Source organism: Schistocerca piceifrons, chromosome 2 (genome assembly GCF_021461385.2).
Source record: "Schistocerca piceifrons isolate TAMUIC-IGC-003096 chromosome 2, iqSchPice1.1, whole genome shotgun sequence".
In the NCBI taxonomy this organism is placed as follows: domain Eukaryota; kingdom Metazoa; phylum Arthropoda; class Insecta; order Orthoptera; family Acrididae; genus Schistocerca; species Schistocerca piceifrons.
In genome coordinates this window covers 573,342,242-573,358,156 of record NC_060139.1, presented here as the reverse complement: position 1 = coordinate 573,358,156, position 15,915 = coordinate 573,342,242, and the positions used below count along the sequence as shown (strand labels likewise).

Sequence of the window (15,915 nt, the reverse complement as noted above, 5' to 3'; positions counted from 1 at the left end):
AGAACGTATGTGGTACCAGCTCAGACATCAACACCATCCCAGCGCCAGTATCCGGCATATCAACGACTAGTTTCAACAGTTGTGGGCTAGCTTCCCTCATGAGAGGGGACGAAGGCTTTATGACACTTTCCTCAACCGAATCAGTGCATGCATTCAGGCCGGTGGGATTCCAACGTTATACTGATAAGCGAGCTCATAGTGCAAATTTGACTCGCTTTTGTAATCACTGAAACAACGTCACACATCCTCCAAACTTATGAAGTTTCATTTCGCTTCCACATCCCTTCTGGGTGCTTCACTTTTTTTTTTCAATCATTTTATATCATGGACAGTAAAGTCATGGTCTGTGAATACAGCCGCCAGTGTTAATGTGGATGAAACCGGGAACCGAAACCAGAACTATTAACTGATACGGGTGGACTAACAGTAGAAACGCAAATGCTTTCTCTATGGTCTTCGCGAGTGCAAATTCATCTCTATAACTGCCTGGATGGGTCACCAGGTCACTGTCGCTGGAGACAGGTATTACATTAAGACGATGGGTCTCAACGGGTCATGTCGAGGTTTGCAGCGACACAGTTGTAACAGACTTGTTGTAAGTATGAGTTTGCTAGCTTCTCTCGTGTGAACTCGTAACCCAGCAGATTTCTGGGCTCGGGATCTGTGAGCAAAGACATTCAAGCAGGAGATCCCCACTCTGGCAAAGAGGAAGTGCCAACAGTCAGTCTCGCCACCAGCAAACGCCGCACAAGCGACAATTGTTAATATTATTTATACCAAAATAGACAAGGAACCCTAGCACGTGTCGACACGCGAGGCGAAATGAACACACTTGCCGGCCGGTGTGGCCGAGCGGTTCTAGGCCCTTCAGTCTGGAATCGCGCGATCGCTACGGTCGCAGGTTCGAATCCTGCCTCGGGCATGGATGTGTGAGATGTTCTTTGGTTAGTTAGGTTTAAGTAGTTCTAAGTTCTAGGGGACTGATTACCTCAGATGTTAAGTCCCATAGTGCTCAGAGCCATTTGAACTATTTTTTGAGCACACTTCGAATAGTTTCGTGGTTCTCTGGGAAATCAGTCACGAGGAAATGGCCGTCTGTTTCCAACTCATGGAACGTGGAGATTAGACATCTTTGCCTAAGAAAAGCCATGTTGTTTTGGTTTAGAAAAGAAAGCTTTCTCTGCGTCATGGGTGCACCGAAACTGCGACGCTCGATTTTCGACCAGTGGTGCAGAATTCTTCATTTTCATATCTCGCCTCTGCGCTCTTAGCATTGGTAGCATTATACCTCTCGTAGCACAAGAATTTTTTGCACCGCCTACGTACTTCTTGAATACATACTTATGCTCAAAAGAAGAAAAGATATAGCTATTGAACTTCAGTGTTGGCACACTGGAAGTATGAATTAAATAACACCTTCAGTCACAACTTTTCGTGTGTTATTAAGTACACGATGCATTTCGGACCCTGTGGATCCATCATCAGGTGTAATTTGTCTTAATACACTATTTTTTCTCGTGGATGAGGTGAAATACATACTCCTGTCATGAAAGGTGTTATATCCTAGCCAGTAATGCCAAACGAGCCCGCTGCCAAAAGGTTGGCAGCATCAAAGTCCGGACGCCGTCCGCATAAGCAGCGCCAGCGATACAGGAAATCGCCGCAAGTCTGCGCGCGCCACCGCTGGCTTCTGGCTTCTTAAGCGCTGGAGTCGCGAGCGCTAGGACAGTTCTGTATTCGCCGCTCAGTTGGATACTCGCCACCGAATTGTGTACTTGCTAGTCAGTTGTGTGTTCATCGCAGCAGAGTTGTTGTTTGTCGTCAGCCGACGCTGACCTAGCCGCTCCGACTCGAACTAGACAGATTTCTGTAGACACGGAGTTCACTACTGTGTTTCTGTATCTTCTTTAATAAAGATAAGTACCGACTTTTATTTAATCAGAGTGTTTGGGTTTTCATCTTTCTGTTCACTGTTCCAGCGGACCGGTCGGCCCGCTATTAAAAGTGTGGCGGTGACTTCGTAAGCCGTTTCTACAGCGAATTGTTTGTCGCTACGAACGCCGCCACAAAAAAAGGGTTTGGTGTTAGATTATGAATTTCGTTAAGTCAAACGCTGAAAATATGTGCGAAATAGTGGGAAAAATGAACAGAGTAAACTTATCACATAATCCAAGAAAAGCCTGTTAAGTTTTAGCACAATCATGGAGAAAAGAACGTATAACGGTGCTAAAACGTTAAAAACGCTTTTCATGGATTGTGTAGTAAGTTTACTCTGTTCATCTTTTCCACTATTTCGCACTTACTTTCTGCCTTTGACTTAACAAAGTACATAACCTAACATCAAACCCTTTCATGACAGGAATATGCATTGCATCTCATTCAAGAGAAAAAAATAATGCTTGTATTAAGATACATTACACCTGATGATGGAATCACAGGGTCAGAAATGTGTCGTGTACTCAATAAAACACGAAAAATTGTGGCTGAAGGCGCTTTTCAATTTACACTTCCAGTGCACTGAATACAGTAACATTTGAAGCTGCAGAATATGGATAAAATAAATTCAGTGTTGGTTCCTTGAAATTTTCCTTTTTCCCAAGACTTCCTCAATTAGCACAGTCCGATACAAGCATACCTACCATAGGTCACACAGCCACCTTAATTTTCAGCGAATACCTTAAAGCAGATAGGTGACGAGCGCTCGCAACGCCTGTAGATGACGCACAGGCCTTCAGGTCACGATAGAAGTGATCCTGTGTGGTATGTCTGAAGTCACTTTTAGGACTGAAGATTCCTCTCCTGTAAGACAGACATGGTGTGTTGTATTTGTCAGGAGCTCTTCACTCCAGTCACAAAGCTTGTCTGATATTCGGCACGCTCGTGTTTTGTTCACGAAGTGTCACAACGGAAGAGTATCGAATGTCTTTTCGAAGTCGAAACGCACGGCATGATCGTGGGCGCTGGTATCTGCTGCCTTGTAGGTCTCGGGGACAGACAGAGATGTGAGTTTCACAGGATTGTTTCTTTCGGAATCCACCTTGACACCGACAGAGGAAACTTCCAGTCTCCAGGAAGCATAAAATGTATTCCAAAATTCTATAACAAGCTGACATCAGCGATATAGTCCTATAATTGTGGGAATGTGTTCGACAACGCTCTGATAATTGAAAGGATGTACCATAGTATGATCTTTCTCAGTGAAACTATGGTGGAAAACGTAATTTCGTATTTCTTAAAAATTTTTCTCATGTCATAGATACAATATTACTTTTGAATTCGTTGAACGCTTAAAGCACGGCTACCCTTACGCTCATTTTGGTTTCATTCGGTTTTTGTGTTCAACAAGGCTTTTGGTAATATTAAATCAGTAGTGGTGTTCTCTTTGCATTCGGAGTAGTTTTCTAAAACGGTTGTTATAAAGAAAAGAAACGACGGCGGTGCTTTCTCATCTCTCGCATCTTGGCTCGACATATACGTATCAAAGACCCACCGTACAATACTCTTGAAATTTGTCTACTTATTCTCAACATTTTTATTGCTCTTAACCTGTCGTATTAAGGTTTATTTGCTTTTAATAAAGTGAACAGTCTGATCTTGCTGCCTAACGTATTCTGTTCGCTTTTAGAGGCAGACGGTTTAGAATAATTCTACAACTCAAATTTTCAGTGGATTAACATATTTCCTCCGTTGTCGTAAGCGTCGCTCTTGAAAGTCTGCAATAAGGCGTAATTTATAGTCCTAGTTGTAGTTCGGAAACTTAATCCAAAACTCATTAAAAAAGAACTCACCGAAAATATTATCTGTTTGTAAAGACAATCAGTAGTACTTTTCCTTGAAATTTTATTTCGTATTATTTTTCTTTTGGCTTTGGACGCAAATCGTAATTTATCGTGCCAGCAGTGGCGATGCTACTTTTATAGAAATTGGCAAGGTCAGTAGAAGCCTACGTTCGCATATTCAGTATAACCTCGAATAACCGTCACTTCTGGGACCAGGGGATGATCGCAACGCTAAAAGGGTCGGATAATAAGAGAAGAACGAAACAAGGCATTTAAAGAACTCAAAATAATGTAACAAAATAGGATTAAGTATAAAATTACATTTCTAATAAAGAGAATGGAAAACAGGAAACTTAAGCACTCAACAAATTTCTTAAACCTTGACTTTGCAACTGCATCTGCCCCTTCTTTGCCCACAATATGTCCATAGATGGTAGCGTTGGATGTTGCTCCAAGTATCTGTGGGCATTCTGGAATGCATCCTTCGCTGCAGACTGTCTGATCTTTTGGTCTTCTCCGTTTTATTTATCATCCGACTCCTCCTGCTCGGCACTATACTGTTGCAAAACAAGATCGATGATCTGATCATCTTCAAGTTCTTCGTTGGTAACAGCAGCAACGTCACGTTCTGTGCAGGCTGGATATCACTCTGAAGAATTTGCAAATCCTGCAGTGTTTGGCTCAAGAGTTTCTCGAAGTTCTTCTCTTGGTTTAGACTTGGACAAAATTTCCTCCATGATTTGTGTTTCCCGGTTTCGTTAAGTTGTTCCCAAGCTTGAGCAAGTGTGTAAATTGCATCTTTTATGTTGAGGCTTTTCGTTGCTTCAGTAAGATCGTAACCCTCTTCTGTTTTCTTCAACAAAGTGTATTCTTTGCCTCACTGTTTTTGGTGCAACTGATAAACTTTTTCTTTTATGATGGATGCGTATAAAGACGACGCACTGAATGTGTAACTTGCTGAGGTAATTAATGTCTCAGTCTTTCAGGTTTCGATTCTCTGTCGTTATACGTTTTTCTGGGTTTAACTGCAAAATTTAAAATCGCTAGCGAAGAGGCCCTTCCCAGTTGAGTGGACAGGAGGACTCTGATTTAATTCCTTGTTCTGCCAAACTGAGGAAGCTATCTGAAGCAGAAATAGCGGCTACGAGGTTTGGAAAGCTGACAAAGGCTGAGGCGATGCTCCTCCATACAACATCAAAATGACATCATGTGGCAGAGGACGACATGACGCCAGATCGCCGTCAAGGGGTCCTTCGGGATTTAGATTTAGCAGACAAGAGCAGAGCGAGGATCACATTAGAGTAAGGAAGACAGGCGACTGTTGAAGTTTGATGTGGAATTGAAAACTTCACCTTCAGCACATGGACAGGAAGCAAGGAAATTGAGAACTGAGCGGCTCGTCGACAATGTGGCGATTAGAGACAATGCCCTGATTAGTTGGCTAAGTTGGATAGATGGCGATGTAGGAGGCAATCGGCCGTTTTCCGTTTCACGGTAACCACAAAAAAGTTAAATCAGGATCCCGAGTGTGAAGCAACACAGGACAGCAAAGGAAGAGCCTCGGAGCGAACTGGTGCTTACACAGAGAATAAAATCAGATAATTTTAGGCATAAATTGCGGCATGGATGATGATGGAACTCTCTCACCTGTCTCCTCCTCCCCCCCCCCCTTCGCCCATACCCCCCCCCCCCCCCCGCCTCATTCTCTCCCTCTCTTGAATTTCTCCGCTCTTTCTGTTGCTCTTTCTCCCAACACCGCTGCTCATGTGTGCTCGCGTTCACGGACATCAGACAGAAAGGACGAATAACGAGGTCAACACGATCCAGATGTCGTCGGAACATAATGAATCCCGTCGCAAATAGCAATAGCCGTATATATACACACACACTCACGTGCACGTAGACACACACACAAAGAGAGAGAGAGAGAGAGAGAGAGAGAGAGAGGAGAGATAGAGACAGAGAGAGAAAGAGAGAGAGAAGGGGAGAGAATGGAGAACGCAGATAATTCACCAAAGATGAAGGAATCAAGTTACTGCTGACATGTTAGTTGTTAAGCTGATAATAAGTGAAAATTATAGTAAAACCGACATTTAATTTCGTAGTATGATCCATATGACAAGTATCTGCGTACTGCGCCACCAGTCCATCTATGTGCAGTTTTAACATCCTAGTTTACTGTAGAAAATATCTTACAGCTCGTTTTGACAATAGGGATATTTGCTTTTATGAGCCTAGACACTATTTTGAAATCAGTGTCGCTTCTGCTTTACGCGTTACGATAGAATATGAAAGCATCTTTTTGATTACAGACGGTATGTGACTACCGGTTTTGCACAGTAGTCAGTCGCTGCGCTGTTAGCAAGTGCATGGTTCAACAGAACTTCTAGCAAATTCCAATTACGTTGTCCATAATGGTTGTACTGTTTCCTCGAGAGGGCGAACGTTGTTTGCATTTGTTGCGGACAGTCGAGCCTCTACTACTGATGATCACATACACTTAGATACAAAGCATGTGCATACTAACAACATTTCCAAGCGCATAATAATCGACGCTTCTTTTAATTAACACTGTTTTATGTATCAAGATGTTTAACATTGTGAGCTAAAATCCAAGCATGAACTCCATGGAATATAAACAGGTCCGTATGTTGTCAAAGCCAATGATGTTACGGGATAAAACTATATTTCTCTGTGAGTTTTTACATCTACATCTACACCTAACAGCCAGAACATTATGACTACCTACCTAATATTCGGTATGTTCACATTTGGCACAGCTAACAGCCATGACGCATAATGGTGTGGAAGCAGTGATGTCTTGGTAAGTCACTGGAGGAAGATGGCACCACATCTGCGCAAACGAGTCACCTAATTCCCAAAAATTCCGGGGAGGGGGTGATGAGCTCTGACGCCACGTTCCGTCACATCCCAGATGTGTCCCATCCGTTTCACGTCTGAAGAGTTAGGGGGCCAGTACATCAATTGGAACTCAGCACTGTATTCTTCGAACCACTCCGTCACATTCCTCGCCTTGTGATATGGCGCATTATCTTGCCAAAAAATGCCGCTGCTGTCGGGAAACATGATCTTCATGAAGGGGTGTCTGTGGTCTGCCACCAGTGTACGATACTCTTTGGCCGTCACGGTGCCTTGCACGAGCTCCACTAGAGCCACGGATGCCCACGTGAATGTTCCACAGATCACAACGGAGCCGCTGCCAGCTTGTCTCCGGCCTGCAGCACAGGTATCAAGTAGCTGTTCCCCTGGAAAACGACGGATTCGCGCCCTCCCATCGACATGATGAAGAAGTTATCGGGATTCATCAGACAAGACAACGCTCCACCACTGCGCCAACGTCCAGTGCCGATGTCCCGTACCCATTTCAGTCGTAGTTGCCGACGTCGTGGTGTTAACATTGGCACACTCGTGGGTCATCAGCTATGGAGGCCCATCGTTAGGAGTGTTTGATGCGCTGTGTGTTGTGACACACTTTTACTCTGCCCAGCATTAAAGTCTGACGTTATTTCCGCCACAGTTCGCCGCCTGTCCTCTTTTACCAGTCTGACCGGCGTATGACGTCCGACATCTGTAATGAGGGGCGGCGGCCCAACCCCACGACGTCTGGACGTGGTTTCACCTTGTTTCGCCAAGTATTGAAGACACTGACCACAGCCCCGTCTAGAACACCCGACAAGTCGTTCAGTTTCCGAAATGCTCGTCCCGAGCCTATGGGCCGTCACAGTCTCCACTCTGTCAAACTCGGATAGATCGCGCGCTTTCCCCGTTCTACACACAGACACCACGCTCACTGATACTATGTGCCCCGTGCGCGTGTCGGACTAGCAGTCATTCCTCGCCAGGTGACGCTGCTGCCGCCTGGACGGGGCTGTATCTACAGTAGGTCGGTGGTCATAATGTCCCGGCTCATCAGTGTACATCTGCATGACTACTCTGCAATGCGAAATCAAGTGTCTAACAGAGGTTTCACCGAACCACCTTCAAACTATTTCCCTTTCGTTCCATTCTCTAACAACTCGCGGGAATAACGAACATGCCGGCCGAAGTGGCCGTGCGGTTAAAGGCGCTGCAGTCTGGAACCGCAAGACCGCTACGGTCGCAGGTTCGAATCCTGCCTCGGGCATGGATGTTTGTGATGTCCTTAGGTTAGTTAGGTTTAACTAGTTCTAAGTTCTAGGGGACTAATGACCTCAGCAGTTGAGTCCCATAGTGCTCAGAGCCATTTGAACCATTTTTTTGAATAACGAACGCTTGAATCTTCGCGTGAGAGCTCTCATTTCTGTTATTCTGTTAGAATACGTTGGCGAAACAGTGGATACCTTGTGATTCTTGAGTTTCTCCCGGCGTATTTGATAATCAAAATATCCACGGGTGTACTGCCGGTCTATAGTGTCCAACGGGCACAATATTTCGGCGATCATACATGTCGCCATCATCAGGTGAACTGACGGACTGAGCTCCTGTGAACGTGCCAGCACGGAGATCCGTACGCTATGGCTGCTCAGAGGGAACTGGGTTCGGTCGCGGCGGCGGCCGATTTAAATACCCTCCGCCCGCGGCGGCCTTCCTCAAACCGACCAGATTTCGTGTCAATGTGGCAAGTCGTATATTGGTCAGACGTAGCGTACCGTCGAGGATCGATGCCGTGAACACCAGAGGCACACTCGACTGATGTATCCGAGCAAGTCGGCGGTCGCTGAACATTGTTTGTCGGAAAATCACGCCATGGAGTATGACCGCACGAGGATTCTGGTACAGACGTCGAGATACTGGGACAGCGTTGTTAGAGAGGCCATCGAAATTCGCGCCAATGACGACCTCATAAACCGTGACTGTGGCTATAATCTTGGCAAGGCTTGGGAACCAGCGATCGGGTTAATCAAGAGTAAATCGAGCAAACGTATAGTTGTGATGACCACGGCGGACAGAGCCATCACACCGACGTCATCTCAGATGACGTCGCAATCTGTTCCACCGCGCGCCCGTGGCGCGGGGCGCGGACGGCGGAGGGAGCGCGCCGCGGGCGGAGGGTATTTAAATCGGCCGCCGCCGCGACCGAACCCAGTTCCCTCTGAGCAGCCATAGCGTACGGATCTCCGTGCTGGCGCGTTCACAGGAGCTCAGTCCGTCAGTTCACCTGATGATGGCGACATGTATGATCGCCGAAATATTGTGCCCGTTGGACACTATAGACCGGCAGCACACCCGTGGATATTTTGAGTAGATACCTTGAGAAGTGGTTTCACAACAATAGCATTTCTATTTTCAGAGTTCCTGGAAGATAAAAATGACAGTTACTAAAGCTTGAGAGACCATAAGCAGAGTCTGTTTTTTATCGATACCACTATGATCTCTCGTGCATATGAGCACCTCGTGGTTTCAGTTTTACACTCGCACCACACGTAATTTTTTGCGCTTTTATAACGGCCTGTGAGAGAGTTGATGGAATCCTTTGCGCATACTTTGCATGAATTCATAACTGTTCGAAAGCTCTTGATCTTGAATATTATCATTAATATGCACGTATCGCAAGCAGACGTTATCGGTTTTGTTACTATTTTATATCTTATCAGCATTTTAATTTCCCAAATTGAGACTGTGCATCGAGTTTTGTTTGCTCGTGAGATATCGTTTACATTGCCAACCGCAGAGAGACTGCCACGTATTATCCTCGTTTAACAGAATGTTCACTGACGAAATTCTCCACGACGCTGAGGTTGATTCATCTCGAGGTAAAAACGAACTGCAACTGGACGATTTTGCAGCTTGGTTTTGACAATGATACAAAAAAGTGAATGCGAATTTACTTAAGGAGCATCATTTTTCAATAATCAACGGTATATTTCCTTTACTCTTGTTTCAAGTGGTATACCTGTGAATGTTTGGTGTAGCTTTCTAGTAACTACACTGAAACAGATTGCTTCTTCGGAGGGTATCATTTACATGTATCCCACATACTCCAATGGAGGCCACACAAACACTTTAAACCCAATTTCTTTCCCAGACCAACTTAATCTTATCAGTGATTTGACACTGACATTTGTTTGTACTTCCGATAATGTGCTCGCATTCGTGACAGTTAAATACCACCCAGGCAGTCGGGTTTGGATTCCACAACTCGCTTAAAAAAGGCTGATACAGGACACGGCTTGTCCCCTTTGCGAAAAAGGAGTTTGTGCTTCTTCCTTTATGACCTTCTTGTCGACCGGACGTTGAACGCCAATCACCCGTCCATCCCTACACGTTTTTCTCCGCTGTTTCACTTCTGATTTGCACACATTTCGTCAGGTAATATTGCTTTATTAATACTGTTATGAATAGGAAAGTAGGACAGGGGGTGAGTTACTCTGAACAGTTCAATGACAGCATTGTTCTCATCAGATTCGACAACAGACCAACGTCGACAACGATAGTTCAGGTACATATGACAACGTCGCAAGCTCAGGATAAGGAGATAGAGAAAGTGTATGAGGATATAGAACGGATAATTCTGTATATGAAGGAGGATGAAAATCTAATCATGGGGGATTGAAATGCTGTTGTAGGGGAAGGAGTTGAAGAATGGGTTACGGAATAATTTGGGTCTGACAGTAGGAATGAGAGAGGAGAAAGACTAGTTGAACTCTGAAATAAATTTCAGTTCATAGTGTAACAGCGAATATTCTGTTTAAGAATCACGGGCGGGGGATATACTCGGAAAAGGTCAGAAGACACGGGAACATCCCAGTTGGATTACATCATGCTCAGACAGAGACTCCGAAATCAGTATTGGGTTGTAAGGCGTATCCAGGTGGACATATAAACTCATCACAATTTAGCAACGATGCAGAGTAAACTGAAATTTAAGTGAATCGTCCGGAACAATCAGTGTGGTAGGAAGCAGGATACTGAAGTACTAAGGAATGGTGAGACGCGTTCTGAGTTCGCTAAGGATGTGGATACTGCGATAAGGAATACCAAAGTAGGGAGTTCAGTTGAGGATGAGTGGACATCTCTAAAAAAGGGCAATCGCAGATATTGGGCGGACAAACATAAAAGCAAGGAATATAACTCCGAAGAAATCTTGGGCAACAAACGAAATACATCAATGGATAGACGAAAGAAGAAGTACAAAACTGTTTAAAGGAGAGGAATGCAGCTATATAATAAATCAATTAGGAATGAAATAAATAGGAAGCGGAGGGCACCCAAGGCGAAATGGCTGCAGGAAAAATGTGAAAAAATTGAAAAAGAAATGATTGTAGGAAGGTTTAATTCAGCATATAGTAAACTCAAAACAATATTCGGGGAAATTAAAACCCAACATTATGAGTCCAATGATAACTGCAGTGATCAACGCAGAAAATGGTGGGGATCGGCGGAAAGAGTAAGCTGAAGGCCTCTATGAGAGGGTGGGGGACTTGCTGATGACGTGGTAGAAGAAGAAATTTGAGTCGACATGGAAGACATAGGGATTCCAGTATTAGAATCAGAATTTGAATGGCCTCTGGAAGACAGGAGATCAAATAAGTAAGATGGTCAGATAACATTCCATCGGAATTCATAAAATCATTGCGGGAAGTGAAAATCAAACAATTATTCAAGTTGGTGTGTAGAATCTATGAGACTAGTGACGTACCATCAGACTCTCGGGAAAATATCATCCACACAGTTCCGAAGATAGTGAGAGCAGCTAAGTGCGAGAACTTCCCTGCATTTAGCTTAATAGTATATGCATCAAAGCTGCTGACAAGAATTATATACAGAAGAATGGAAAGGAAAATTGAGGATCTGTTAGATGACGGTTAGTTTGGGTTTAGGAGAAGTAACAGCATCAGAAAGGCAGGTTGACATTGTGCTTGAAAATGAAAGCAAGACTAAAGAAATATCAAGACGAGCTCGTAGGATTTATGAGCTTATAAAACGCGTTCGACAATATAAAATGGTGAAAATTTTCGAAATCCTGAGAAAAATAGAGGTAAGCTTCCCTCAAGGAAAGCGAAGAAGAATTACAGGATCTGGTGAATAGAGTAAACGGTCTAATGAGTGCAGAATAAGGACTGAGAGTAAACTGGAAGAAGACAAAGTAATGAGAAGTAGTAGAAATGAGAATAGCAAAAAACTTAACATCAAAATTTGGGATCACGAAGTAGAAGAAGTTAAGAAATTCTTCTACTTTGGAAGCATAATAACCCATGATAGTCGAAGCAAGGAGGACATAAAAAGCAGATTAGCATAGAAAAAGAAGGCATTACCGGTCAAGAGAAGTCTGCTGGTATCAAACTTAGCCGTTAATTTGAGGAAGAAATTTCTGAGAATGTTCGTTTGGAGCACAGAGTTGTATGATAGTGTGTGGTATCGATAGCTACGATGCGTAGGTGAAAGTTCTTAAGTTGACACTACGACAGATTCCGACGACAGCGCCCTCTAGCCGACGCTGTGGAGCTCTACGAGCTGCGCTCCACACTCAGCCCTTTGATCAAGAGCAGACGGCCGGGACACTTCGCTTCGGCAAGAGACTTTGCTCTACCTACGATGGGCCTAAGACTTCGCACCTCATTGCAAAGTAATGTAACCGTTTATTAACTTGTTTTTGCCTATAGTAAACATCTATAATTTGACACGCAGTACCAACGTGTTTTACCTTTTCCTGCTCCTACTCACTTCCTACATTCGGCTACCCTTCAGTTTACAGGAGCAGACCCACGTGCCGCCTTCCAGGCAGGATACAAAATAGTGAATCATGGACAGTGTGAAGATGAGAATCGTAGTGTTTGAGATGAGGTGCTACAGAAGAATGTTGAAAATTGTGTAGGTTGAAAGGATAAGTAACAGCAGGTTCTCTGCAGAATCTCCCACTACAGGATCATAAGAAAAAGAGTGACAAGTAGGAAGCGCAGGATGATTGGGCACGTGTTAAGACATAAGGGTTCGAGGGGAAGCTGTAAACGGTAGAAACAGTAGAGGAAGACAGAGATTTAAATACATCCAACAAATAATTGAGGACGGAGGATGCAAGTACTACTCTGAGATGAAGAGGTTAGTGCAGGGGAGGAATTCATGGCGGACCGCATCAAACCAGTCAGAGTACGAATGACACACAAAAATACTGTAGTGAATGCAGTGAAACTTTTCTACATTTTTACGTTTAATAAAGTGCACAGAACAAAATCTTTCTATGTACAATGTATTTCTAATTTTCCGTTACTGAAATGTAGATAAAAAATACGCGCAACATCCCAAACCAAAGTAGTAGAACAATGTGTTCCACTCTCCTGTGTGCTAAGACACATACGCGAAACGTACAGTAGTCACATGTCACATTAAACACACAACGGCTCGTTTCCACTGGTGACGTATCCTACTACAACACGCCGAGGGAGGCTTAGTTTGACGTAGTTAGGTGGGTACAAATACAGGAATAAGCAGAATAATAGCAGTTACTGTCGTTCTTCCACGCGCTGTTTTACGCATCATGGACACGTTGCGTCTTCAGGCATTGGCTCCTTTACAATCCATTACAGATCCCGCGTTCTCTTCACGTTCTAAGAGGTAGTTTAGAAACTTAGAAAAATTCGCGAGTGGAACAGAAAAGGCGTGAAATGCTAAAAATAGTGGAAGCAAGAAGACCCGGGTTCGAGTCCCGGCCGCAGCACAAATTTTAATTCATTTCGTCTGTTTAGATAATTATCGTAGATAATAAAAAGAGACTTAAATGTCTCAGGGAAACATTGAATAGTGAAAGTAACTTCGGCAACACACAGTAATATGATCTGCAGAATATAGACGAGTATAGAGCCAACGGCCAATTTTCAATAATTCTAAAAACTCTGCTGGCTCCCCCACGCCCAAGTTCTTTAAGACTTTTAGACCCTTTCCTCAAGTGTCCTAATGCCTCATTTGTCACTTTCTCTGTTCACACTAGTTTCAACTTATTTAATACCACCATATTTCAAATATCTCTTCGAATTTCAAAGCCACGATCTGCAAACGTACAGTTGACAAAATTTTTATTTATCAGTTTGTTTATCTTTAAGCGTGGGAGGTGCCGCACTGGTTTCATTCTCGTGAGGAGTGGGACTCGAAGTCCGTCCGGCTACTGTGTGGTGTCCCTAAATCACTGTATCGGGCTGTTTCCTCACTGATATTACGGATAGTTTCTTCCATCATACTTTTCCAGCTAGGAATACCTAGACATCGACGAGCTGTTAAACTGAAACTTCCTTTGCCTACGGTGTCCGTAGTGGCATGTTACGCACTGTGGACTCGATGACTCGTCGACGCGCTTGTACTGCTTTGAGTAGAAAATAAAAGATGTAAAAAAAAATCTTCAAAGGCTCAAATATCGAAGAATACTGCCTAAACACGCAAGGAACTTGATATAGGTGTTATAATAACGGTTACACTGAAGACAATACTTCATTAGCTATCACACTCGGCTTTGCCGTCCATACTCTGAAATATCGATTCGTTTCAGTATTATTGCAAATCTTAAAGTAATTAACATGATGCATGGAGATAAGTCCGAGTTACAAATGCACTTTATGATGAAACATATGCACAGAAAAGTGGCTATTAATATAGAAAGAATGGTTACTTAATAATGTCGCACTAGCGTTCGATCGAACAGCATGTTCAGATTCACTTACCAACAGCGAAGGCAGTCAAGCAAAAGCCAAAAGTCAGCATCAATTGATCTGAAGGACATAGATGAATACAGTCACACTCTCCGAACAAATGTATTCTAAGCATGGTTCTAGGTAACTAATTTGAATTAGTAACCAGAACACCTACCATTATCTCTCCCACATTTTCATGCATACAACTGCTACGACCTACACAAACTAGAAAATGTTATTTGACGGGTTTTCTGATGTTCGGCCGGATACGATCGTCGTATGCCCATGGTATTTTGGCGAATAACCGTTCCGCTATCATTAGATGCTGCATCGGCATAAATTCCGGGAAAGCCTCAGATCACATATTACAAAATGTTAGTTTCTAAATCACCGTAAAAAAATGTTGGATTCAAATCTAGCCACTTTGCAGTTCATTTGAAAGACATTAATAATGATAATAATAATACTTATTATTATTATTATTGGTGTTTTACAAGGGACATAAAGACGTAAGTTAATTTTGTCCTCAATAGTAGTTGCTGCCTTGAGTGCATTCATCACACCGAAAGTATAACATGCAACGCCTTCATTTTTAAATTTCCGTTCTTCACTGTATTACACGATGCATTTCGGCCCTTGAAAATCTATCGTCAGATGTAATTAGATCCTCACATCAGTCCTCTCGTTCCTGTTACGATAAAGTTCAGCATTAAATGTTGAAAATCGCGAACCGAAGAAAGCAAAGAAACAAAGGAGCATAAAAGGGAATTTATGAGGAATTAAACGTAGAGGCAGGAAGAAACATTTCTTGACGGGGGGTGCCATTTATTATGGACAACGGCACTTCTCGATAATTCAAGGCATACCAAGTTCACGCATCCATCAAAATTATTCACGGATATGGTATACTAAGAGTTAACCCTCCTATGAAACTTTTCTTACCGTGTATTTCTTGATTGACGATCTGCAGATTTTCTCGTAACATGAACGAACATTTTTGAGGCGTCATCTCGCTTAAAACAAGACATTGGATACATAGTAATCTAATTATACGCTACGATAGGCCCAAAGTGGCCAAGGTGCATCGTGTATTATAAGAAAACACGATATTTGTGACTGAAGGCATTGCTTATTATACATCCCTTGTAATGACATAGTTTCTCTCCACTTAAATGTCGCCAAATTATTTTTCATCTTGAACTTTACGTTGAGGAGAATGAAAGGGCAATACATGTGTTGGCGATACAGGCAACCATTCCATCTCTGATGGTCATGAGGTGACCATTCTATGGTCGTCAGAGGCCACTATACTTTGCTGTCTTCAATTTTTTTCACCTTACTACCCGAGCATGAGAACGCCAGAGTGTGTGCAAACTGTGATTTGCAGTGAGACGATATGTTAGCGAACATTCAGTCTATCTTCGAGACTTTCGACAAGAGTGCTAATAGGGACACAAAAGGAGTGACCTTATCCTTCTTGCATTTTTTTTTATTATACAAAGGTATGTAGACGAATC

At 43.2% G+C, this 15,915-nt stretch overlaps 1 protein-coding gene across 1 annotated transcript in view; it reads left to right on the top strand.

The window, feature by feature from the left end:
- The first annotated feature begins 5,003 nt into the window (after nt 1-5,003).
- The window catches only part of LOC124775602 (SET domain-containing protein SmydA-8-like), a 62,766-nt gene continuing 51,854 nt past the window's right edge, over nt 5,004-15,915 (top strand). The window contains exon 1 of the mRNA XM_047250433.1: nt 5,004-5,080. Within this exon, the coding sequence (XP_047106389.1) occupies nt 5,004-5,080 (77 nt within the window). The remainder of the gene's footprint in view (nt 5,081-15,915) is intronic.